Below are 26,242 nucleotides of genomic sequence, written 5' to 3'. Positions count from 1 at the left end.
TTTAACTGAATTCTTGGGTATATTCAATGAATGCTTCCCTTTTGTAACAGTGAGGACCAGGTCCCAAAAAAGTAGATCCTGGGTAACAAAATGAATTAGAGTGTCTAGTGCTACTAAGAGGAAACTGCATATGGAGGCAAAAGTAAATCGAAGCCCTCAATTTCTTAAGTATATAAAAAAAATTTGACAAAATAGCTAAACTAGCAAAACATACTGTGAATAATAACTTCATTTCAAATGCAAAATACAAATCAAAAGCTGTTTGGTCTGTTATAAGAAGTGAAGTTGGCAGTGAGGCAGAGAGAAAATCCCCTTCTAAAATAGTGATAAATGGTAGAGCTGTTACAGAACCCAGTGCCATTTGTGAATCATTCAATGACTTTTTCATAAACTGTATCAAATTTGGTGACTGTTCACCACCAAAAACAAAGCCCAATATGACAGACAGCAATTGCTCATGTTTTAAGTTTTCTCATGTTTCCATCTCAGATGTCATCAAAATCATAATGTCCCCTAACAATTCAAAATCTGCGGGGTGGGATGAGGTCTCCACTGAAATAATAAAAATAGTCCGTCACAGTATTGCATACCCACTCTCTTTCATAATCAACTAATCTTTTGATGAGGGATGTTTCCCAGACTGATTAAAATATGCAGAAGATCGGCCCCTACATAAAAAAGGCAAACAAGATGAATTGGGCAACTATAGGCCAATCTCACTCTTACCAATTTTCTCAAAAATATTTGAAAGAGCTGCATGTGATCAGATCGAAAATCACAATTCATCTAACAGCATTATCTTAGGCAATCAATATGGTTTCAGAAAAGGCTGCAGCACAATCCATGCAATAAATGAATTAGTCACAAAAGTCAGCAGATGTCTTGATGATAGAATGTGTGTTATGGAGTCGCCATGTGGACAACATACTGGATCGACTGAATAGCCATGTATATATTACAAATATCTTGTATAGTATTACTGATTTAGCTGTAAGAAAAACTGTGTATAATGCATATTTTGTTTCAGTCATTAGGTATAGTACAATTTTCTGGGGGTCTCAAAAAACAAATTTACTTAGAGCTTTTAGACTACAAAAAAGAATTATCCGAGCAATGGTGGGAGCAAAACCAAAGCAACATTGTAAACCTTTATTTGTAAAACTAGATCTAACGAGCATTCCAAGCATATACATCTACGAAACTCTCACTTTCACGAAAAGAAACCCACAACTTTTTGAGGGCAACTTCTTCTTGCATCAATATGATACTACATATAGAACGAGCTACATGTTACCTACCCACCGTTTAAAATCGTATGAAAAAACCCCATACTATATGGGCATGAAATTGAATGTAAAAGGTACCAAAAGAGACCTGGAAAAATATCTGAAAGATAAATGTTACTATAGTGTAGAAGATTTCATGAATGGCAACAATGCATTATAATTGTAATTAAAATACCCCTTTGAAGATGTTACACCATATATATTATTAGTTTATTGTCTATTTTTAGTATTATTATATATAGTGTAAAACTGACAAATCACCTATGTCACAATCTTTGATTGTATAAGGCATGTTATGTGATGATAAAAATTGAATTGAATATTTGCAGGGATTTGGTCATTTATTTGATCCCATAGCACAGCTTTCAACAGTACACCCCCGAATTTTTGGCAGCTTTTGAGACATAATATCTCTGGCAATATTTTCTTGAAAGAAACAAAATCTGTAAAACTTTTTGAGCCCTCTTTACTAAAATAATAATAAAGATTTCTTGCACAATTTTCAGATGGATAACTTAAGCAAAATCAACCAGAAAAATAGACACTTGGAAAATTGTGAAGTTTAGCTTTTTATATCTCTGGAAGTAATTGTGAGATAAATCTTAAATTTTGCACTTAATAACTTACCAATGCAAGATCTTACATTATACAATTCATTCTCCTCCTGCTTTCCAGTAATTTACAAATTGAGGACAATTTTGACAGTATTTGTAAAAATGCCAAAATGAGTATTTTTAGCTCACTTTTACAAAAAAGAGTCTTCTGCAAACTCTTTTAAACCAGTAGCAGTGCACAATAAAAAGGCATACTCAAAGACTGCGGACTAACTGCTATGAACTTGATGAAGATTTATAAAATGTGACAGTAGTGTAAAACCTGAAGGCAGTTTATACATGGCGTGTTGCAGCTCTTACGCAACACTTTTACTAACATCATCTACAGTGCCTTGGTAATGCACAGTTAAATTCTGAAGTTTATATAACCAGTTTATTCGGTAGTTACTACAAAAAAAAAAAGAAGAAGAAGAAGAAGAAAAAAAAAAGAAGAAGACTGAAATATGTCATGATGAGTCGTGACAAACAACATCCCTTTTTGAAGTTATTCAAGTTCTTCTGACTCAATTTCACTTCCTAGTCATCAGGACTTCTGATAATACCTTCCCCAGAGACTACTAAACAATCGTAGAACATAATAAAATATGAAAAATTTGAGTACAGCAGAATATGGTCGCATTTTCAAAGCACCTACACCTTGTCATTGACTTTTAGCGGCTTATATGCTCGTGTTGCATAGATTTTTAGGTGGTTTAAAACACGGTCTTTCAAATGACAATGGTTTTTGTGAAAGATAGCTAAAAATATCAATTCTTGGCATTTGTATGAACATTGTCAATTTTGCCCTTAATTTGTAAAATAATGGAAAGCAGTAAGAGAATGAGATCTTATAATATAAGACCTTGTATTAGTATGTTATTAGGTTTAAAATTTAAGGTTTATCCCACAATTACTTCCAGAGATATAAAAAGTCAACTTTGCTTAAATTATCCATATGAAAATAGGTCAAAAAATCTTTGTTTTAATTACTTCGCTTAAGAGAGCTGAAAAAGTTATACAAGTTTCGTTTCTTTCAAGAAAATATTGCCAGAGATGTTATGTTTCGAAGTAGCCAAAAACTGTGGGATGCACTGTTGAAAGCTGCACTATGGGGTCAAACAAATGACTATATTTCTGCAAGTTTTATATTACGAAAGTAAAACTTTACTTACATTCTTTGGGAACACGTGTGAATGTTCGCATAAAATTTCAGAAAAATATGTAATGGTTGTGCAGGAAATTTTTCCAAAATTAGACCACTTGGCATGGAAATGCCCTGCATTTAAACTAAAAGAAAATACCTAACCTACCTTAAACCCAATGAAATATTTCTTTTGTGTAGCAGATACTTCAGTTGTGAAAAAACATTTGAAAACAAAACATCTAGATAAATTCCAAGCAAATTAATAAACATCCTGCTGTTGCACACCTACACTATCTTTAGCCGTACCCAGTATCCCCCCGTACTAGTTCGCCTTCATCACTGATAGAAAAGCAACTGACTATATCAGAACTGTTTGAAAGGAAAGAGCTTTGAGGTGCAAATGGTACAAATATTGTTACTTAATAGTGTAAATGATTGCGCTAGACACCAGGCCTTTATCTATCACAGAACAGGCCAGATTTACAAGTCTCCTAGAACAAGCATTACCTTGCTGTAAAATGCCATGCTATCATGGACTGTTGGGATACTAATCAAATTGCTCACTCATGACTGTGGTGCAAAAACTACGAAAGCTGCCAGCTGCTTTATCCATTCACTGCAGGAGTTTGTAATTGAGTCACTGAAGATCCATGTTGAAGTTACAAGAATAATCACTTCTGGTAGATCTCTTGAAACGCACTGCAATCATCTGCACTTCTCTCAAGAAACACTGTTGGCGACTCAAAAAGAGGAACATTGTTCAGAGTATCAGTTGGTTGGTTGGTTGGTTTGGGGAAGGAGACCAGACAGCGTGGTCATCGGTCTCATTGGATTAGGGAAGGATGGGGAAGGAAGTCGGCCGTGCCCTTTCAGAGGAACCATCCCGGCATTTGCCTGGATTGATTTAGGGAAATCACGGAAAACCCAAGTCAGGATGGCTGGACGCGGGATTGAACCGTCGTCCTTCTGAATGCGAGTCCAGTGTATAACCACTGCGCCACCTCGCTCGGTTATCAGTTGGTATAAGGTATCAGCACAATGCGTAATTTCCACCCTTTATATTGCAGAGCACCTGTTGTAACAAGAAGAGGGCATGTCTCTGAAGTTGTCTGATTATGACCTGCTTAGGAATTTGATGTGTCGCCCTGAAGTCCTTTGAACAAATAACAAATACAAGATCTGGTCCCTTCTGCAAATTCAAATAATACCACATACTGCAGCGTCAAATAAGTATTTAGACCATGGTGAGACAGTATAAAAAACACTGACCACAAATGAGAAATTTTTTGACAGCTGAATTAGAAAGTTGTTTCAGCTCCTTAAATGAAAAGTCAAATTACTTGATTGCAACCTGTCTAGATATAAGATTCAAGACAGACAATTCGGGATTTGTTGAAGCTGAAAAATCTCAACAATTCCGATAAAATTTTGCGAAGATTCTTCCACCAATAGCTTTACAACTCTAATGCTTGCTAAAAGAAGTAAAGGAGACGAGACTGAATCAGTTGTGTCTCACAAAACTTATTCCGTGTTTAGGGAGTGCTTTAATGAGTCATAAATGAAAATAATGTGTGACAGTCAAGAAATAAATGTGACTCCAAGCAAGATTAACTACTAACTGAAAAGTCTAAACCAACTGCAATTGGGATCCTTATATTTGGCAATGTAATCAAATTTGACAAAGTTTGTCGGATTATCTTTCTGCATTTTGCATCAGTGTATGTAAGGAAAGAATCTTCTCTGGAGCTTGTCTTATTTACAATGACAAGTTAAATTCCACATTACTTCTTTTATTTTTTTAAATTTTAGGAATAGTTACAGAGCCCGTAGATTCTATTCCTGAAATACTGAAAAGTTTCAAATTCTTACAAATGTCATGGTCATGATTTAAGAGAGCTTGAACATTTTATTCTGTGTGAAGACTGGATTGCAGGAGCAGATAGTGCCCTATCAAAGACAGTTAAGCTGTAGGCCTAGTTGGAATTAGAATTTGTGGATAAAGTTTATATTTGTCATATCATATGCTTTGTTGGGGGAATGCATTACAGGTGACTAGTGTTTTTGAGGGGGGGAAAGGCACAAATCAATTTCTTTGCAGGTAAATTTATTCTGCATATTGAGGACCATGATGTAGAAACTAATTCCATTAGGTCTGCTACAGACTGTAATAGGAGAGCAAATGGTTGGAACTGTTCCTGGGCTCCCATTTTATGCCACTTCACACAGAAGTGATGTCACAAACGTGAAAATAGCAAACGAGTACAAAGGTAAGTAAGTCACTTTGTTCAGATGACAGATGCAAACTGTAATTACAAAGAAATGTTGTTTAGGTATGAAGAAAGATCTGGTGTAATGAAGCTTCATGCAAATCTTCATGACCGAGTGAGGTGGCACAGTGGTTAGCACAATGGACTCACATTCGGGAGGACGACAGTACAAACCTGCATCTGGCCATCTCGATTTAGTTTTTCTAGGATTTCCCTAAATCACATCAGACAAATGCCGGGATGGTTCCTTTGAAAGGGCACAGCCAACTGCTTTCCCTAATCTGAGCTCATGCTCCATCCCTAATGACATCATTGGTGATGGGATGTTAAACACTAAATCTCCTCCTCCTCCAAATCCTCATGAACCATTTTGCCTTCATTTCTGTTCTATTCTGTGGACCAAAAGAGCAGAATGTAGTAAGGGCACAGTGCATATATTAGGGTGGAAAATTGTTGAAGGTCACAGAGTACCAATAACAATCCATTACTTGTCATGAACATAGCTTTTCCACACCACGATCAGATTCTGGCTGTGAAAATGCATTCACTATGTTATTTACAGTAGCACATCTGCAGTTCTATTTCCTTATTCATTATTAGACTTTCTTTGGAATTATCACGACTTTGTTCTATGTTAATAACTCTGTACTTACCTGGGCTGAAGTACTGTTCTTCCTGACACTGCACTTCACTCATCTCCACTGTACATAACTTAACTTCAGCCTATCTACAGGAATTGTTTTTTTTTCTGATGACAACAAATTCCTGAGTAATGTCCCATGCCCACACAACTCACCCCCAACTTCCCCAAATAATCAAATAGAGGATCATTTTACCATAAGAATGTTTTACCCACGATGATGCCATGATCACTAAAGCAGAGTTGCATGCCCTTAGGAAATGTAAAGCTTATAGTCTCCCCATGCTCACATCCATTCACAGTATCAAGACAGCAAGGACTTACTGGTTAACATTACAATGACAGATTACGCAATCAACCAGACTGTTTCCCCTGCATCAACTAATACGTCTGTCTGCTATCTCACTTCAGGAATCATATGTTAGTCTGTCCTTGCCACAGATACCTCACTAAAGTGGCTGCAGCTATTGTACAGGAACCTCCCATATTGGTTAAGTCAAACCGGAGTATATCCGTACTTAATATTCATTGTGGAGAGGGGGGGTTAGTGCGGTTCTTATCTTGTTTTATGTGCTATGACTAGGAAAATGGATTTGTAGTGGTATCATTTTAACTGTAAATAATTTTTGTCTCAAGCACCTACGAACAAGCGTTTGTGCTGATATGTACTGGTATCGTAGTGTTAATGTGGTAGGGATACCTGATTTAGGTATCAAAGTACGCACCAGATGTGATATTACAAATGCATCCTCATCATTTTATTCTGGCCGTCTACTGTCTGCTATTGACAATGAATGGATGTAGTTCTGGCAGTTTCCCAAGGAGAGTGGAGCAAGGTGCCAGGGGCTGAAGCCATAGATTAACAAAGTACGGATCAGAGCCAGTTTTTGGAGTCTGTGAACATGAAGTATGCAGGCCAGCATGCCACCAATGGAAAACACCAACAGGGATAAATTCTGTGTTATGGGCACGATAAAGTGTTCGTATTTGCGATTTTTATCTGCTTCTCTTTGGCTGTAGCTACAATGATTTTATTTTCCATTTCCCTTACTTCTTCCTCTTTCTGAGGTAATGGTCTGTTTGTCCTTCTTTCTGTGATCACAGTACCCTATCATCAACCATTTTTAATTATATTCAAGTTCTCAACCTTCTGATGCTATTTCCAGAAGCTCTCACAAGGTACAGTTTCTAGTGGCTCAAGGATGCTGGACTGGACCACAAGCACAATCTTCAATTAATGATAGAGAGTAAGGTGACATTACCCGGTTGTTAATTGAGCCTGTTTCAGCTGACTGGGGTAGACAGGCAAGGTGAGGGACTGTCAACAATTAAAATGGTGAACCACCTGCCTTCTTGTCACTTAGACAGCCAGTAGTTGGGTGTTAAGTCCATCATAATTTGTCTAGTGGTTAGGGTACATATACAGCCTAGTGGTTAATGTACACATACCGAGTGGCATGATGCCTACCCTAAGTCAAAGGAGCCAACATGGCCAGAATTAATTAGTTGAGCTTCCTCACATCTTCATCATTTATCATTTGTCCTTTCGATCTTTTAGAGTTCTCAATAAAAATATTAACGAACAGAATGAAAAAATTTGTCCATACCTTACAGTGCTTATAAATAACAAATTATCAGAAACACACAAAGGTATTTCTGGGAACTATATAATTTTAATAATTCAGGAAATTAATCCACATATTAACACAACAGAAAAATAATACTTCTTACCTCTCCTATGCTAATTTCAGCTTCTGTGTACTGAAGTCCTTTCTGCAAAATACTGAGCAATGCAGCAGGTGGTACTAGTGCACCATTGATGTTAGACTGTGCTATGTGTGATTCAATGCCAAAGGTGTATGCGGAATGTTGAAATCCTGCAAAAACAAAATGTCATTTAGCTAACAAACTATTGTTGCAAACTGGCACACACTTCAAAAAAATCTCTGCTGGAACTATATATTTAGTTAGTAAATATGAGGTCCCATAAAGCCCTTCACTACTACTTTGATCAATGTTAAGCTTTCTGCAGTGATTTGTGCCCAGGTAACAGTCAGTGATTCAAATGTAACAATAGTGAAAATTATAGTCTCGTATTTAAATCAGTAAATGATCTCTCTCTCTCTCTCTCTCTCTCTCTCTCTCTCACACACACACACACACACACACACACACACACACACACACACACAATAGTAATGGTTACAGATATATGTGACTCACCAATCATTAATAAATAAATGGATGAGTCAGGCACTCTGCTATATACACACACACTGATATCTTCCTAAAGGGGTAAGGTGTACTCCAGACACTGCACAAAATTTTAAAAGTGTCATCACATTTGTCACTGAGAGGACAGTTTCCCCTCCTAAATACACAACTGACTGGCAGTCAGAATACAGTTAACCTACTCAATTTAAGTGTGGTGTACTAAAATTTGCCTGCTACATATGGGAGCAGAAAGCCATGTCCAATTACCTCATCCTGGCTTGCTACTTCCACCGTCCAATTACCTCATCCTGGCTTGCTACTTCCACCACTTGCCTTCCAGTCACCCTCCGTCCCACTGCTGAACAGCTTTCTCATTCAACAGTGTAGGAAAGATCAACTAAGGTCATTACAGACAAAGCACAAGTTAAAACAGAGTAAAGACAGGAAAATAAATCAAATGTTTCTTTTTGAAAGAACCATCTTGTCATTTACATTATGCAATTTTGAGAATCTGCAGCTCACCAACTATCTGGACAGCCAAACAGGGATTTAAACTTGCTCTTCTTGAGTACATGTCCAGTGCCATAAAAACCACTGTGCCACATTGCTCGATATGGCCCCTAGAACAGTGTTTCCCAACTTGGGGGTGATTACACCCCTGAGGGGTAAAATGAAATTTTCTGATGTGTAAAAACTAAATGAGTCAATTCTATTTCAGTCACTAAACTAAATGATTTTCAAGAGATCATTACTATTATAATAATTTTGTAAGGCTCTAATAATAATTACATAAATTATCAACAATTACTTTTTCTCAAATGGCTCTGAGCACTATGGGACATAACATCTGAGGTCATCAGTACCCTAGAACTTAGAACTACTTAAACCTAACTAACCTAAGGACATCACACACATTCATGCCCGAGGCAGGATTCGAACCTGCGACCGTAGCGGTCGCGCGGTTCCAGACTGAAGTGCCTAGAACCAGTCGGCCACATCGGCCAGCACTTTTTCTCAATTGGTAGCATTAATGCAGTGGAAGTTACAGGTTCCTCACACTGTTCACCCACCGTACAAATATGTTATGCTTTGTCCCACACATCGCTGATGATAGATATGAGACATGCACCTAATAAATGCTAAATATCTGAAGAAAATATCTTCTCCATGATGTAGATAGTATCTGCAGTAGTTCAGAAATTACTTCTTTACTCACTTCAAAACAGATAAATGAATTAATTGACAGCATGACACAGCAGTAACTACATACGGGGTACTATAATGCTGTAAACGTTCTACTACCACTACTACTACTACTAAAAAACGAACACCAACGGGATTAAGAAACACAACGTAGTGCTCACCGCGTTTTGTGAAGTAAAAAGGCGTTTATAAAGAAATGAACTTCACAAAAAATTATATTAATGTGTGTGTGTGTGTGTGTGTGTGTCCTTGGAATCTCACATTTAAAAAAAAAAAAAAAAAAAAAAAAAAAAAAAAAAAAAAAAAAAAACGTGAGTAGTAACGATTATATAAGCAAAACATTTTGACATGCTAAAACCAAGTTTTTAAAAAATAAAGATATATGTCAATTAATGAAATTTACATTTACATCGTTTGATTTGCAGACGACAACCTATCAGTGCAGGTCACCATACAGTCGGTCCTGCAAAACCATGTAACGTAAAATCACGCTAAGAATCAAAACACACAAAAATTTCCTTAGGCCTCACTTTGTTAAATCAGTTATGACTTAAAATACTATCACTTTCTACAGTTTCCAATAAACAAAAACCCACTGACGATGGCATAGAGGTGCTGAAACATGTCCAGGTAAAAAAGAAAAAATGTGTTTGCAAAAATGTGGAACCCATATCCTGTAACTGCAAATGCGAAAAGAGTGGACAAGAGCTGCAGATCCAAAAGACGAACATGAAGTGGACCTTGTTTCATTTTCCTAAGGGGTACCACTATTCATCATATGTTCGAACTGCCGCCCTCCTCTTGACACAGGGCAACACGTGAAGTGAGTCTCACTGGCTCAGTTTCAGTTTCAGTGAAAGACAGTATCTCAAATTCGTTGGTAAGATGGTTCAGTATAACACTCTTAGTTCTACCCGATTCCTGTCTGTCCTGTACAAGGCAACTAGCCCTACCATAGGCGGTGCCACTCGCGGTCTAGTGGGCGAGTTGTGACAGAGCCCATTCTTCCCAAAGAGACAGAATCCACAGCAGAGAATAGTACTTATGTACATACACAACTCTCAGACGGTACCCAACGTACCCATTCACACACGTTCCACTTTTGACGGTTTCTTCTTTTTTTTTATTTCTGGAGCTGTTAAGCTAAAAGTACTGTTTGCAGTTCACACAGTCCCGATTTTAATCTTTCTCTGCCTTGGCTAACGTAAACATTTCTTTCGTCTCTTTTTCCATCTGTATTGTCTCTAGATCTCACAAAAACGGTGTCGCTCTGCTCTGCTGCTGTTGCCTCTGTTTTCGCCCTGGTTGTCGCTTTGGAGAAAGAGACAAAGTACAGCTACAAATGTACCCTTCCACGCTTAGTCGAAAGTTTTCCTTCTCCAATTACTTCGACTGAAACAATGCTCAAGTTCTGCCTTTTTTTTATCTTTGTGAAACGATTGGAGCAACTTTCTTGAAAGTACCTAAATTCTACTCTATAAATTATACCATGTCATCAAAACAGGTCTGTTTGAATCTATAGTCATACAGGCCTACATCTAAAGCTACAGCTAGTAAGATGATCTCCTTAGTCACTACTGCTGTCGTCGTCTCGATTGGCCGTGCTAGCAGACGGCAAAAATTCACTAAAAGGAACTAGTAGTGCTGGCACTTACAGTTCTCGCTCCTCAAATCTACCGGTTAACACTGGAATGGAGGGCGGCGACGCGAAGGCGCTCACCAGGTCGACGGGGAACGCGGATAGTTGGTCGAGCTCCCTGACGCTGGCTGCCTCTAGGCTTCAACTGAGGCGAAGATGGCGTCTGACGTGCGAGAACTACGGTATCTCAACACGTCACAACACAAGCTCCGCCCATACGAACCTCCGAAATGCGTCCTTTGTCACGGGGTGCATCCAGGCTCGGGCGCGGTTGCCAGCTGCCCCAAGAAGGCATCAAAAGAATGCAGTCGAGACAGACAATTGGAACGAACAAGGGAACGACAAAGCCACCGTCCACTACCAGCCCAACACAACTCATGAACAATCAGAACCAACCTACCGCTAGTAATACAGGAAACCCCCAAGGACCACCAACATACTTCAAAATTCGGAAAATCTCAGACAACTAATGCAGAACAAACGGACTCTGTCATCTCTTCTTGATGGGATTGGAAGAACCTGTTGACGTGTTTGAGAAATAAATTTAAGTTTTTGAACTCGACCTTACGAGAAAAAAAAAGAAAAAAGATAAAAAAACAATGTATTCTATCTCTGTGTACTAAGACATGTTTTGACACCTGTGTGTGTGTGTGTGTGTGTGTGTGTGTGTGTGTGTGTGTCGAGACTTGCGGAAAGGCACACACAGTTGTCTAAACATGTGTGAGTAAATAAAGAAAATGCATATGGCGAAGTTTGAAACGCCAAAGTTGGACATCTCTTTCTACAGAAAACGGACCAGATAACACTCAAGAAACAGCGCAATGTCCTCAGTACTGACCTCAAGGATATAATTAAGACTTATATCATGTATAAATCAGACAACAACTGAGGAACGTTTTAACAATAGTCAACATCTACAAAAAAAAAAAAAAAAAAAATCAGGAAGCACATATTACAGAATTACTTAAACAGGAAAAACATTTCTAACAACTTTCAGTTCCAAATAAAAGAAATGGAAAATTTCTTTTTTTTTTCGACACTAGACATCTCATATTAATATATTTCATAGCAATGATGTTCTAGTTTCCAGAATGAAATGTTCTAGTTTGTTTTAAACAACTGAACAAATAATAATTTAATAAATTAGTTCATTTAGGTACTGTACTTCATCACTTTAACTGTGATGTTCACTCTAGGGCCTTCCATAGGACTCTTGGGTTTCTTTCGTTGATCTATGAAAAAATCTCTTTAGTTTCTTTACATCGTCAGCCTCTTTGCTACTATCATGGTTTCAAGGTTTTACTAAAGCTGATCGATCAATGTCCTTAAAACTATCTGTGTTAGTTTTCTTCGTTTCAACAATGATCGAGAGGAAATGTATGCTCTTTCGACGTTTCCGATGACACTGCCTTTGCTTTTTAAAGAAAATAAATAAAAACTCTGGCTTCGGATATTTTGTATGGTAGCTTCACTATTGTTAATCTGTTAGCAGCAGTGGGTTTGAAATAGTACACATGTCATCCCTTTTCCGGAACCATTCATGTACCATGCTGGCTCGGAACTTCATAATAGTGTGGTTAAGATTATGGTTTAAAGTTTTCTGAATTCCTTTACATTGGTATCAAGTACATTACTAGAAAACATGTAGCTGTGACTCCTGATTGGGAAGCAGCTGCTACTTTGTCAAAAATTAACAATAAATGACTAAATATTCAGAACTGGCAAAACTCATTTTTGTAGATGTCGACGTGGAAAAATTTCACAGTTGTGTGTGCAAAATTAAACAGTCATAAAATCCATGTAGCAGTCTCATTTTGAATATATACATAAATTATTTCTGCAAATTTTGTAGTTTTTGTATTTTGAAAACGGTCCTCAGTTGGTATTATACTTCAAACAGCCAGAAAAGATGAAGAAAATGTAACGATTCACCTCTTCGCGGAGGTGAAAGACGAAGGGGTGAGAAACTGCTGCAAAAGAGCGAGCCGGGCGCGGCCGGGTTTTTCCCCGCAGTGGAGGGGGCTGCTGAGTCAGGCGACAACTACGCCGGCGAAAAGGACGGCACCGTCATGGCGGACGCTCGACGCAGCCAGCAATGTGACCCAAATAAGATTGCTCAAATTCCTTTCCACAGCCTACGGTCATCGTATTCGGAAAAAAGGCACCGCAGATATCGCAGAGGCGAAACAAGCTCACTACAGTTTAGTTCATCATTATACGACAACTTTTACGGAAGATACACGCAAACTGCAATTACAAATAGAACTGAACGTAAAGAAAAATTAATAGCTTTAAGCTACAACAACATAATAGATATCGATAGATAGATGGATAAGTCAGCTAATGGCTCAGAATGTCAAGCTTTTAACAACTCATTCATAACAAAAGTCACCATATGGCAAATATGTTAAATGTATGATTATGCAAATGAGTCAGTACATAGCGTTCACAATACACGTGGAATCAAGGTAGTATGAGATACAAATATCTATTTTCTATGATTTCAGGTAACGCAAGTTTAAAAAATTGAATTGATTTAGTAGCAACTTTGCAAGGGGCCGGACGACTTGTCTGGCGTAGCGGTTACCTATGCATGGTTACGCAACTGACCTTATTGTGAATCAGTCTATTAATGAAAATCGTATCAAAATCCCTACAGTAGTTCCTGGAATTAGCCTTCAAATACAGCCCAGAAAATGTGGTCAAGGGGGAGGAGGAGGGGGATTTAGAAATATCTACAGCTTTCTTGATTATTAAAACGGCCATAAATAAAGGGCATTAGACAGTTCAAACGCCAATGATTGGAGGAGGGAATGGTTTTATTACTGTATATCTATTGTTTCGTTCGAGGAAGCATATGTAACATACATTGATATTGATAACTCAAGTCGTCAAACGTATATTATTATGTGAGGCAGGGAAATGATCGGGAAACAAAAGCTATTCTATAGACATTCTGTTTATACACCAGTAAGTTATCATTGTTACATTTGGATAGTGGTGGATTAAAATTTTGGGGTTCGATATCGATAGTGTGATACTACATTCTGGGTGGCGAGTTGATCCTAATCATTTACGCTTTAACCTCTTCGCGTGGAGGCAAGGGATTTATCGTGTTTCTCAATAGCGCGGTTTGAGTTCATTCGCCAACTTTTCACGTACTAGCACGGGACATCTCAATTGTGGCTGTTGGCTTATTCTTTAACACTGTCATGTTTGCGCGTGACTTAGAACATTTTAGAAGCGATCGGGTATTTGATTTTGGGTGATCGATTCGACTTATAATTTTGGAATATATGTGAACAGGTGTAGCTGTGAACTTGCATATTATTTGTTGCACTGTGCGTTAGTTTTTGGTGCGCTGACGGACTTAATTTTTATTTCGTAATAATTATTTGAAATTGGAATCAGCATTCACTTGCCTCGCGACTTATTTACTGTACTATACAGTTTCATTATATTAAATATTAATTATTTCGAATTGATGTAAGGTTACCATTCGCAGATTATTTTTCAGTTGTTCCATAAATAATTAGTTGGCTTAAACAAAGTTCGGTTTTGTTGACTATTATTATAAACCCTTTTGGGTTTCATTGTGTAATTAGAATTCGCTAACCTGCACGTGCAGATTTTGACCAATGCATCTCTCACTGGCCATAAAAGCAAGCGTGTACGAACGCCCCCTATGACACACCACAGCAAGCCATCTTTTACTTTAATTTCGCCTACATAAGACGTAATGGGGAAACCTTCACACTAAGGCACATGATTCCCAACAGAAGAGACAGTCGGCAAAAGTGGGCCGAGATCTTCGAGAATGGTCCCTCATAGACCATAATGAACTACTGCCACATGTTGCCTCTGCAGAAGTGGACAAACAACTTTTGTGGTGGTGTAATTGAGTCTAACCGAAAGACCTAAAATCGCGAGTAAAGCGGCAGCAAAAGAAACAATTGGTCTGCAACACGACAGACCCTGGAAACCGTGGGTTAATGATCACATAATAGCACTGACACAACAAATAAGGAAGTGAAAAGGGGAAAAAGTGAATCAGAAATACAATATACTAAGAAGCATAATTTACAGTCAAACAAAGTCTAAAAAGGGTTCGGTGCAAGTCATACGACAAAATTAATGAAAACTGCAAAAATGAAACACAAAAAATACACTCAATCAGATACGACAGCATTTTGAAAAATGAAAACAATACAGAAATTTAATCCAATCCACGAGGGGAAGGATTCTTATAGAAAATGAGGATGTAACTAACGGATGGAAACAATATATTGAAGAGTTGTTCTACATGCCAGAACATTTAAGTGACACAGAATAAGAATATGAGGAAGAAACGCAGAGCACTTGGAAAATGGGGCCTGAAATTACAAAATAAGAATCTGAAACAATCAGCTAGAAAAGAAGATCCTACACAAAATGCTTAAAGCGTGTGATATATGTCTTAAGCAATGATTTGGTATTATCCCAAAAGACTAAGAAAATATCATGATAATGATTCCTAAGAAGAACAAAACAGCCATACATGCGGATCACAGGACTTTAATAATTCTATCTACCACTCTGTAAATATTAACAAGAATAATACATGGATGCATCAAAACAAAACTGAAGCCAATTTAGCTGAAGACCAATTTGAGTTCCGAAGGCACAGGCACATGAAAAGCTATACTACGCCTGCACAAGAAAAGCTATCCTACGCCCGCACAAGAAAAGCTATAGGATATCTTCACACTATAACTGAAGAAAGTATCAACAGAAAAACTTACATAGTTTTCGCAGAGCTAAGAAAAGCATTAGACACTGTCCACTGGAACAAATTAATGGAAATTGTAAAGATTATGGAACTGGTCTAGAGAAAGTAGAATAATTAAAGATGTATACAACAAGCAAATAGTGACAGTACAGATAACATTACGCAAAAGAAGTTAGAATTCTCAAATGTATTAAGACGTGGATGCAATCCGTCCCCATCCCTATTCGACATCTACATAGAACCTACAATAAAAAAGTGCAATGAATACCGCACAGGTATCTAAACTAAACTAAACTCCGTCCGAACAGGTCATGAAGGTCCAATGGTACTGACCAGCCACCGTGTCATCCTCAGCCCACAGGCATCACCGGATGTGGATATGCAAGGCCACACTGCTCTCCCGTCCGTATGTCAGTTTCCGAGACCAACTGCACCGGTATCTGAGTCACAAAATATAAATTTTAGGTTTGTGGATGAGACTGTTGTGGTAGCTCCATATGAAACAAATCCCAAAAGAATTTTAAAAGTTACGGGTACAGTGCTAAGCGACTGATACAAAATGGAAATTAACTCAAAGAAGACAGAAATAGTCAGATGCTCCAAGGAACCAGAAGTAGTAAACATCAAAATTAATATAATCATACACATACCTAATAAGTAAAAAACAAAAAAATAGAGAAGCATAAACAATGTTCAGGAATAAAGCAAAAATATTTTGTTCAAACAACGTAAGCACTGATGTGAGGAAAAAGGTGATTAGGAGCTGCATTCGGAACACAGCATTGTACAGCTCTGAAACATGAGCAATAGACAAAAATGAAATGATCTCTTGAATCATTTGAGGTATGGTGCTGAAGATTCCTGTTCAAGTGAGTAGATAAAACCACCAACCATGAAGTCCTACAAAGAACTAGCAAAGAAAGGTCTTTTAGGACAGCAACAGAATGAAAACCACATGTTTGCAAGGGAAGATAACATGAGGAAGAATGTCACTAGCATTTTTAAAACAAGCTAGGCCTATACATAATACAGGAGTTTCTAATTAGGTAGACATGAAGAAATTAGCTTCTAACAGATCAAGATGGAGAGCTGCCAACCAACAGAAAGATTTATGATACGGTGTCCATTCATCCAGTTTTTCCCGGGACAGAAAGAGGCTCTGAGCACTATAGGACCTAACATCTGAGGTCATCAGTCACAGAAAGAGGAACTGCGCATATGTACACGAGGAATGAACTCCAGACAGAGAACTAAGTGCATCGAGGATCGAACGGCAGATCGCTGTCAGGTGCACTGGACTGAAAACAGAATTCCAGCTCATAACCAGTTGCACCAGACCAAAGAAGGAACGTCTCGAGACGTTTCTAGTGGGAACGCACAGACACACCGGACTGAACATGGAATGTCTCTGGATGTTTCTAGTAGGAATGGACTGCAGATGGAACACCTAGAACTGACCACAAAGGAGGAAGGCAGTAAGTATAAATACTGGATCTGTTCCACTCAACTAGCAATCTCAGGTAGAATCTGATAAGACAATGAATTATGTTGTCAAAATATTGTGCATGGACAATGCTGATATTCAACAGAACTCCTGAACTCCCTTATAAGGCACGAAAAGAAATTATCGCCTCTACTTTTAGAACTGAAACATAGGATGAACTGATTCTGAAACTAATGGCAGTGATACAGAAATTCAGCAAACAGATCTGAAATACACCAACTAATGTGGGAACTAAGACACAAACTAACAAAACAGTCACATGAGAAAATGGAAGATCAGATGGATTCTTTTCTGGTAAATTCCAATGAGGAATGGCAGTATACGAAAGACATTAATGCACCCAAGAACAAACAACATGCAATATTCATACCACACATGCTTACCTATGAACCGCTTAACAATAACTCAAATATCATTGCATAGGATCAAGTGGAGTGCTGGTGGTCCACACGATGTTTCAATGTTGTAACCTGACGTCTTCATCAGGTGTTTGCTGAGACAACTGATGAAGACGAGTTATGATGTCGAAATATCAAATTGGGAAGACAGTGAGCATCAGCAGTACACCTGATTCTATGAGATGACAATGAAACACTACAAAAGTCTAAGGAATTAATAACTGAAATTTTTGCAGATGCCTTCAAATTACATTCAAGAGCCCTAGATTTAGAATTAACACCAAATGACTCTGAGGAAGAAAGAGGATGAACCATTAATGGGAAAACTGTGTCTGTGTCAGTGTGCCAGTGCCAACACCAACACTAACTATAAATGTTTGGAGAAGTTGAAAGAGTTGTCAAAAATTAAAAAAATGGCAGTCTGCCCCAGGAACAGATGGAATTAAAAATTATCACCTGAAGCAACAGCCATTAATTCATTAGTAACAAGGATCTACAAAAAAAAATCCACCAGCAATGCTACTTCTCATCACTATGATAAACAGCCAGGATGGTAACTAAACCAAAACTGGACAAAGATCTTAAGCCGGCACAAATTACAGGCCAACAAGATTCACAATACCATGATCAAGATACTTACAAAACTCATCTTATCCCACATACACACAACACTGCTATTAGATAAAGCAATCCACATGGAACAGTTTGGATTCAAACTGAAATTGTCAAGTGGGATGTGCTGTTTTCATCGACTAGGAGAAATCATGTTATCAGAGAGATGATCACTCAAACATCAAATCCCAACCGTTCTATAAAGATAGTTAACAACTTTCTCAAAGGCAGGCAAATAATGGTGACAAGTGAAAAGAAAATCTTGGACATGAAGACCACATCACCCAGCATGTCCCCAGATTCGGTCTTCTCTCCGATACTCTTTAATTTCTGTATCTCTGATTTTCCTTTAATACCTGGAGTTAACTTAGCTCAATTCACCAATGGTACAGTGGTATGCACCAGTACTTCATCAAAATCTGTAAATTACAAAGACAATCCACAGCTGTCAAGAGATGGTGTCCACTTAACAAAGTTCAAGTAAATGCCAAAAAAACACAAGCAGTCAACACTTCACCAACAACAACTCACAATTAACAAGAAACCTATACGTCAACAATACAGCAATCCAGTGGCCCCAAACTCAAATATCTCCACGCTACCTCAAGACAAAAATTTATTTGAAGACTCACACCACAGCAAATGCTGAAGTGTTTACAAATGGCAGAAATCCTCATACCACTCTTCATCAGCAGCACAGACTTGAAAACGACGACAAAGATAAGACTATACAAGCCGTCACTGCTGTGTCGTCCGAACAAGACCCAGCCAGGCCAAAAGCACCACAGGTACAAAGATTCGAGCTGGTGCCAGTGCCATAGAGACTTGCCACTTGTGTGAGTTCCACCAGCGCCACCTGTGGCACTGAGGATGAAGATATCACTTTCGCGTCAGCCGATTGCCAGTCGAGTACAGTCCGCCAATGACCAGACGACAACAGACAGAAGCCTACTCAGAACACAGAATAGCAGCTGTAGCCCACTTCGTTATAGACCATCATTCGGGGCTGACTTAGGCAGGGAATGTCATTTAGTGAAGTCTTAGAAGTGGACAGACAGTTGTTGTAAACTGCACTTGCTATGTACTGTGAAGTTTGGCTACGATTATTTGCTCTTGGCCATTGAGGGCCTTTTTTGTGTTATATTGCAAGAAGTCCTGCAGACTACACATCAAGACACAAAGATAAGTAAACCTTTTAACTCATTTGTGGGACTTTGTCACTAATTTGCTGGGGTGTTGTAGAACCTTCGTTCTCCTATTCTGCTACCTGTCCCTGGGACATAGCTGTCTAACAATGGCAGGGAGAAATTGTCTTAGCAGTGTCGCATCAGGAGCCATATCACGAACTCACAAACTTAGCCTACCTTAACAACAGTGGCAACTCGGTCTCCACAGCAGTAGCGACGAGGTCTTTACAAAACTGGCGATGAGGGTTAACAAAATCTACCATATGGGGTATGGTGTCAAATACAACCTACAAGTTTACAGCTCACCCAGAACAAAACATTACACTGGATCATCAGAGCTCCATCGCGGGAAAGTACAAGATGTCCTGCACTTAAAGTGGGAAAAGTGTTATAAAAATCTTAAGAAATATGGAAGCAAAATTGTACATGATGTACCTTTATGGTTGAGGAATGAAGGCTCATTAGAAGAGGTGCTGGAAGTGATCTCCTCCTCATCTGTATACACAGCTGCATGTTCATGAATGTTGCTCCCACATTATCAGATTTCATGGCTAATGTTCTCACATAACTTGGCAACATGGCAGCATCTGCGAAATGCACCAACAACGAGATTCTGCAAGCCATGTATGGGTCTTATGTTTCAGTGTTCCATGCTACTAGCTTGCTCCTTCCCATACTGTTTGTTTCTTGTGATGCATTCATATTCTGTGGACGAGCACATGTTTCTTGAAAAACAGTGATCCTTTATGACATGTCAGGAAATGTTTGTGACAAGCTTTGACGGTTGACTTAAGCCATCTAAATACTGGAATCCATGCTTCGTAACAAAGCTACAGTAAAGTATACATTGTTGGATCTGTACGGCAGGAGATGACTGCAGTTATCAGAAGAGAGTGTGGATGAGGTAAAGGCATGATTGTTGGTGCCAGCCACAAAGTCTCTTCACTGTTTACCACAGGAACCAGGAATATAATGTAGCATCATCTGAGAGCTGTTAAGGCAGCAGGTTGTATCCCTAAAAGTTAACATCTGTTCATGAACGATACAGTCTGACCATGATAAACACCTAATATATTGCCGTTGGTTTAGCAATTTAACGCTGAAAGGTCAGGATTATGGCAGTACAAATGGTACAATGATGAAGCATGGTTCCACTTATCAGGATATGTGAACTTACAAAACGCATGTTTATAGAGAAGTGACAACCAGCATACAGTAGCTGAGGGGCCCCTTCATTAATGGAAGGTTAGTGTGTTCTGTGGATTATCACAGTGGTGCATCATCAATTTTTTCAGGCTGCTGTCAGAAGTGGAGTGGACCAGATATTGTTTAACGAATATGTGAACCATCTACATGACGAGGAATTAGTATCTGCAAGATGGGGCGATGTGCCACACATCTACAGCTAGAATTGCTGTGGAGGAATCATTTTCCACTGACAGGCTGACTTCCAATACATCCCAAGGTCACCTGACTTGACCTGCCCACCAGATTATTTTCTGTGGGTTCACCTTATAGGTAAAGTGTACAAGAACAAACAATACACCATTGATGAGTTATGAGAAAATACCCACCATGAATTTGAGGCACTCAATACCCAACACTCTGACACCAACATTCACGAATATGTACCGCCATACTGAACTGTGCATACAATTGGGGGGAGGTCACTTCCAGCATCTCTTATAACCTAAATTCATTTCTCAACCCTAAAGGTATGTTATGTACAAATATGAATTCATATCCCCTTCCATTTAGAATTCTTTAACACTTTTCCTGTGGCCACTTACTAGTGAAACACCCACTATAACAGATACAAATGCTATGGGAGAAAATATGGGATACTGCAACCAAACTACATAATAAAAGGTTGCTGAAAATAGTTTTAGTTATATGCAATGTTCTTTGCTGACTTCTCTTTCCATTCTAATCTGTCCACTACCCTGATAACTGAGCATGCAGCAAGTATACATTCATCAGTACAATACCAGAGGTTGAGGCAACATTAATTAGTGCCCTAATCTTCAATTTCATTTCTTAAGCTGGTACCAACTGGTAGGTCTAGTTAAAATGTATGGTAAATTTCTCACCTGGAAACTGCAGTATGGCTGAAACTGGCTAAAATTGACTAATAATTATTCTTGTGGGAGGAAGAATGTTTTCATGTAATACACTTTTTGTACATAACACATTTTGGTACAGTGCAAAAAACATATCTCAAACATTGCATTTAATCATTTAGGAGTTGAGGCTCTGTTGCCAAGGAAAATAAATAAGTTGTGCCACTATGAATCAGAACCCTTTGTACCTCTGTTGTGTGGCTTTATAGGTCTTCTTCCCCACTCTATCTCACAAACTGCTCCTGTTGCAGTGCAATCATCAACAATAATGATTTACTGAGTGTAACACCTAATCATGTAAACTGCTGGACAATGCTACAACTGACAATAAAAGCAAAATTTTCAAAACTTTTGTTTTGTTTCTAAAAATTTTCCTAGAAGGGTTGTTGTGTTTATATTTCTCCATATGAGCCCTAGTTTTTCTTTTCTTAAGCCCGTCTCACATGGAGCAAGGTTCGCCGCAAGTTTGCGAGATGGCGCGCATGCTCGCCGGCTTGCAGGGAAGGGAGCCGGCTATCTTCCATGTCGAAGCTCTCCCACGGTGCAAGATCGGCAGCTAGTTGTGTTGTGATCGGCTGCATGTTGTATCGAACGAAGATGGCTGCTTCAGGTACAGATGTTCAGAGCAAACTGCCATTATTAGCTGTTTTGGTGCTAAACGATGCAGAAATGCATGCTAATGAGAGAAGAAAGAAAGAATTGACGAAAAACTGTATTAAGAGGAGAAACGCTGGAAAAGGTGTGTTCTCCATGCTTCATAAAGAGTTGAGGTTAGTTCGCATAACACCTACTTTTGTTTGAAAAGTATCACCATTTCATTACTGTTTGACTTTATAAATATACCAAAAATGACTGTTATATACGACTTTATTTTATAGGATAGAAGATCGTACATCCTTTGCAAATTTTATACGTATGGATATGGTCGAAGAAGACACACGTCACTTGCAACTCTTCCGAGTGCTTCTGCACGCAAGTGTTTATTATAGTAGTTTGCGCTTTTCATGACGTACGGACACTGTTCTTCCCTATAAGTACATATCAATGCTTTAATCGCTTCCTTGGACCACTGCGGTGCCATTATTTAATAAAGCCCGTCTCACACAGAGGAAGGTTCGCCTCAAGTTTGCAAGATGGCGTGCATGCCTGCCAGCTTGCATGGAAAGGAGCCGGCTATCGTCCATGCCGAAGCTCTCCCACGGTGCAAGATCGGCTGCATGTTGTATCGAACGAAGATGGCTGCTTCAGGTACAGATGTTCAGAGCAAACTGGCATTATTAACTGTTTTGGTGCTAAACGATGCATAAATGCATGTTAGTGAGGGAAGAAGAAAGAAAGAATGGACGAAAAACTGGATTAAGAGGAGAAACGCTGGAAAAGGTATGCTCATGCTTCATAAAGAGTTGAGGTTAGTTCGCATAACACATACTTTTGTGTGCTTTCAAGAATCGGGCGAATATTCATTGTGATATATCTAGGAAATAGTCTTAAATGTGGCCGATTTTTGCAAGTAGTAGGTTTCTACATTCAACACAAAATTCATAGTTTTGTACTTACGTCGTTCATCCCAGCGCCACTGCTTTCCGATGATTTTACTTTGGCGTACTCCACTTTAAATTGAGTACGTAAATTGTGCATTTTGCTATAGCACTCCTTGCTCGTCGTATATGGTCGAAGAAGACACACGTCACTTGCAACTCTTCCGAGTGCTTCTGCACGCAAGTGTTTATTATAGTAGTTTGCGCTTTTCACGAGGTACAGACACTGTTCTTCCCTATAAGTACATATCAATGCTTCAGTTGCATCCTTGGACCACTGCAGTGCCATTATTTAATAATTATAAGAACTTCCTACCGCACCTCACAACAGCGGAAAAACGACTATCAACAAAGAGTTCCCGCCCAAGCTTCCCGCGTCTGACGTCACAAACGAAACGCCTCATGATTGGCCAACGCAGGTAGATGCAGGGAACCTTGCAAGAAAAATAGCACCGGACCTATCCCGGAAATCTTACAAGGTTCCCAGCAAGATAGTCCGCTAGCAGACGATGGAGCCCGCAAGGTAGCCGTCGCGCGAGCCAGCAAGGAAACTTACAGCGAATCTTGCTCCATGTGAGACGGGCTTTAGCTTCATGTTGCTTAAGTGTGGCAGCAGTAGAATCATTCTTCAGTCAACTTCAACTGCCAGTTCTCTAAATTCCTCAACAGCGTTCTGCGAAAAGAATGTCACCTTCCCTCCACAATTCCCACCCGAGTGAATAAAGCACCTCTGTAATATTCACATGTAGATCGTACCTAATGGTAATAAATCTAGCAGCCCACCTCTGAATTGCATCAATGTCTTCCTTTAATCTGATTGGGTAGGTTTCCAAAACACTCAAGCAGTATTCTAAAATGGGTCATGCTATTGTTCTATATATGGTTTTGTTTGCAGATGAACCATACTTTCCTAAAATTCTCCCAATAAACATAACTTAACATTTGCATTCATTATATTTGAACTTAGAAACGGTCATGAATTCTGCAGCAATCTGGTGTTACAGCTATTGGTCTGTAACTTTGTGGGGCCATTCTTTTACCCTTCTTACATGCAGGAATCACCCGCACTTATTTCCAGCTGCTTGGGATTTTGCACTGGGCAAGAGATTCCCAATAAATGTAAACTAAGTTAAGGGGCCTATGTCGTAGAGCAGTCTCTGTAAAACAGAAATAGGATAGCTTACATTTACAAAACATACTTCGGAGTTGTGGGCGTGTGTGGAGGCAGCTATTGCAACCTCGTAATCGCAGTGTAGCCAACCACACACGAGCTGTCAAGTGACATGTTTCACCGGCCCAGGTATAGTTCCACATTCACATACTATCCAGCAATAATGGCCTGACAGAATAAGTATCGGAATAAATAAATACTGTTAAAGATACCATTCTTCTCAAGGACAAAAATAATAAGTTCTCAGGAGAATCAATAACACAAGAGATATAGAATCTAACAGAGGAAAATAGACAATCTAAAAATGAACAAAGCAAAAACATCTAAAACATGAGACTGGAAGGAGGTGCAAAATGGTCAGGTAGGAATGGCTAGACCAAAAATGCATGAATGTACAAGTTTGCTAGACTAGAGGAAAGGCAGATGCAGTGTATAAGAAAATTAAAAGATACCTCTGAAGAAAAGAGAAGTACCTGCATAAATATGGAGAGCTCGGATGGCAAGCCCATACTAAGCAAAGAAGGGATGGCTGAAAGGTGGAAGACAAACATACAGAGTCAATATAAGGAAAACTAACTTGAAGATAATAGTATAGAAAGATAACAGGAAGTAAATGAAGATGAGGTGAGTGACTGATACTGTGAGGAGAATCCGAAAGAGCTCTAAAAGACCAAACTCAAAACGAATCCCCTGGAGAAGATGACAATCCCCCAGAATTATTGGAGATCCTTGGGGGAGTCAGCCGTGACAAAACTATTCCAACTTGAATGCAAGCAACTTGTATACGAGATATATCAGATGGATGAAATACCCTCAGACTCCAAGAAGAATGTAACAATTCCAATGACAAAGAATGAAGGTGCTGACAGATGTGAATATCATCAAGCAATACGCAGTGATGATGCTCTGTAGCTTATTGATAGCCTCAGATACAAAACACCAGTACAACTGGATGAGATTCTTCATTTCTATTGGAGGAATGTAAACATGAGTTAACGAAATCCCAATCCACCTAGTGAACTGTGTCCTTGAAGGTGATGTGTTCCTTGAGAAGCTGAAACTGCCATTCGTCAAATCCTTTCACAAAAAGGAGAAAAAAAGTATGTTCAGAACAACAGTCATATTGCCCTAATCTCAACACTCAGCACAAACATTGAGAAACTAATGATAAAAAGCCTCTTGGAACATTATGAAACATAACAATAATGCTGACATATTAGGCAATCTCCAGCGTGGTTTCCGAAGCGGGCAGTGCACCATATCAGCAATAGTGCAAATTGTCCATTAAATACTCCAAAAATAAATGAAAAAGACACAAGCAGCAGGAAATTCTTAACCTTCCCAAAAGCTTTTGACAAAGTACATCAAGATGCATTGCATCATGTGGTGTAACTGGAAAACTCATGCAATTACTGGGAACATATTTAAAAGACAGACAGCAGTGTATAAATATTATGTATGGTAATGGAGAAGTACTAGAGAGGATACTATAAATAATTAGAAATACACATTTTGGCTTCCCTTAGGGATACATTTTAGTTACATTCCTGTTCATACGTTTCGTACATGATTTACAAGTTTTCTGCATAATAAGCATCTGACCACTTTGTATGCCAGCGATACATCTGGTGTCTGTTGTGCTGACAGCAAGCACAATCTTATTGAAGAGATTCAAAGCTTTATTGAAACAGCAAAAGCCCATTTTGAAAGTGACAACTTTAACATTTAACATAGTAAAAGCAAATAATATTCACTTTGAAGCAAATGGTTAAAAAAACCGAGAATGACGGGCCTATATCAAATACCTATGCAGCATGCAAATTTTTGGGTTTATACAAGTGTGTGACTTTCACAGTAGCAGCAGACTGACATGTCTGCAAACAGAATAACATCCAGTCTATTTATTATGAAGATTATAGCCACACAATAATGACTGTGTATTTTGGATTAGTATAGTC

At 38.7% G+C, this 26,242-nt stretch overlaps 1 protein-coding gene across 1 annotated transcript in view; it reads right to left on the bottom strand.

Annotated features, from left to right (window-relative positions):
* Window positions 1-26,242, bottom strand: part of LOC124776578 (F-box-like/WD repeat-containing protein TBL1XR1) — a 168,323-nt gene that overhangs the window by 84,572 nt on the left and 57,509 nt on the right. Inside the window, exon 2 of the mRNA XM_047251625.1 lies at window positions 7,662-7,807. Coding sequence (XP_047107581.1) covers window positions 7,662-7,807 — 146 coding nt within the window. The remainder of the gene's footprint in view (window positions 1-7,661; window positions 7,808-26,242) is intronic.

The sequence above is a fragment of the Schistocerca piceifrons genome, chromosome 2 (assembly GCF_021461385.2).
Source record: "Schistocerca piceifrons isolate TAMUIC-IGC-003096 chromosome 2, iqSchPice1.1, whole genome shotgun sequence".
NCBI classification, from domain to species: Eukaryota; Metazoa; Arthropoda; class Insecta; order Orthoptera; family Acrididae; genus Schistocerca; species Schistocerca piceifrons.
Note: the sequence above shows the minus strand (reverse complement) of the source record. Positions and strands in the feature narration are given on the sequence as shown.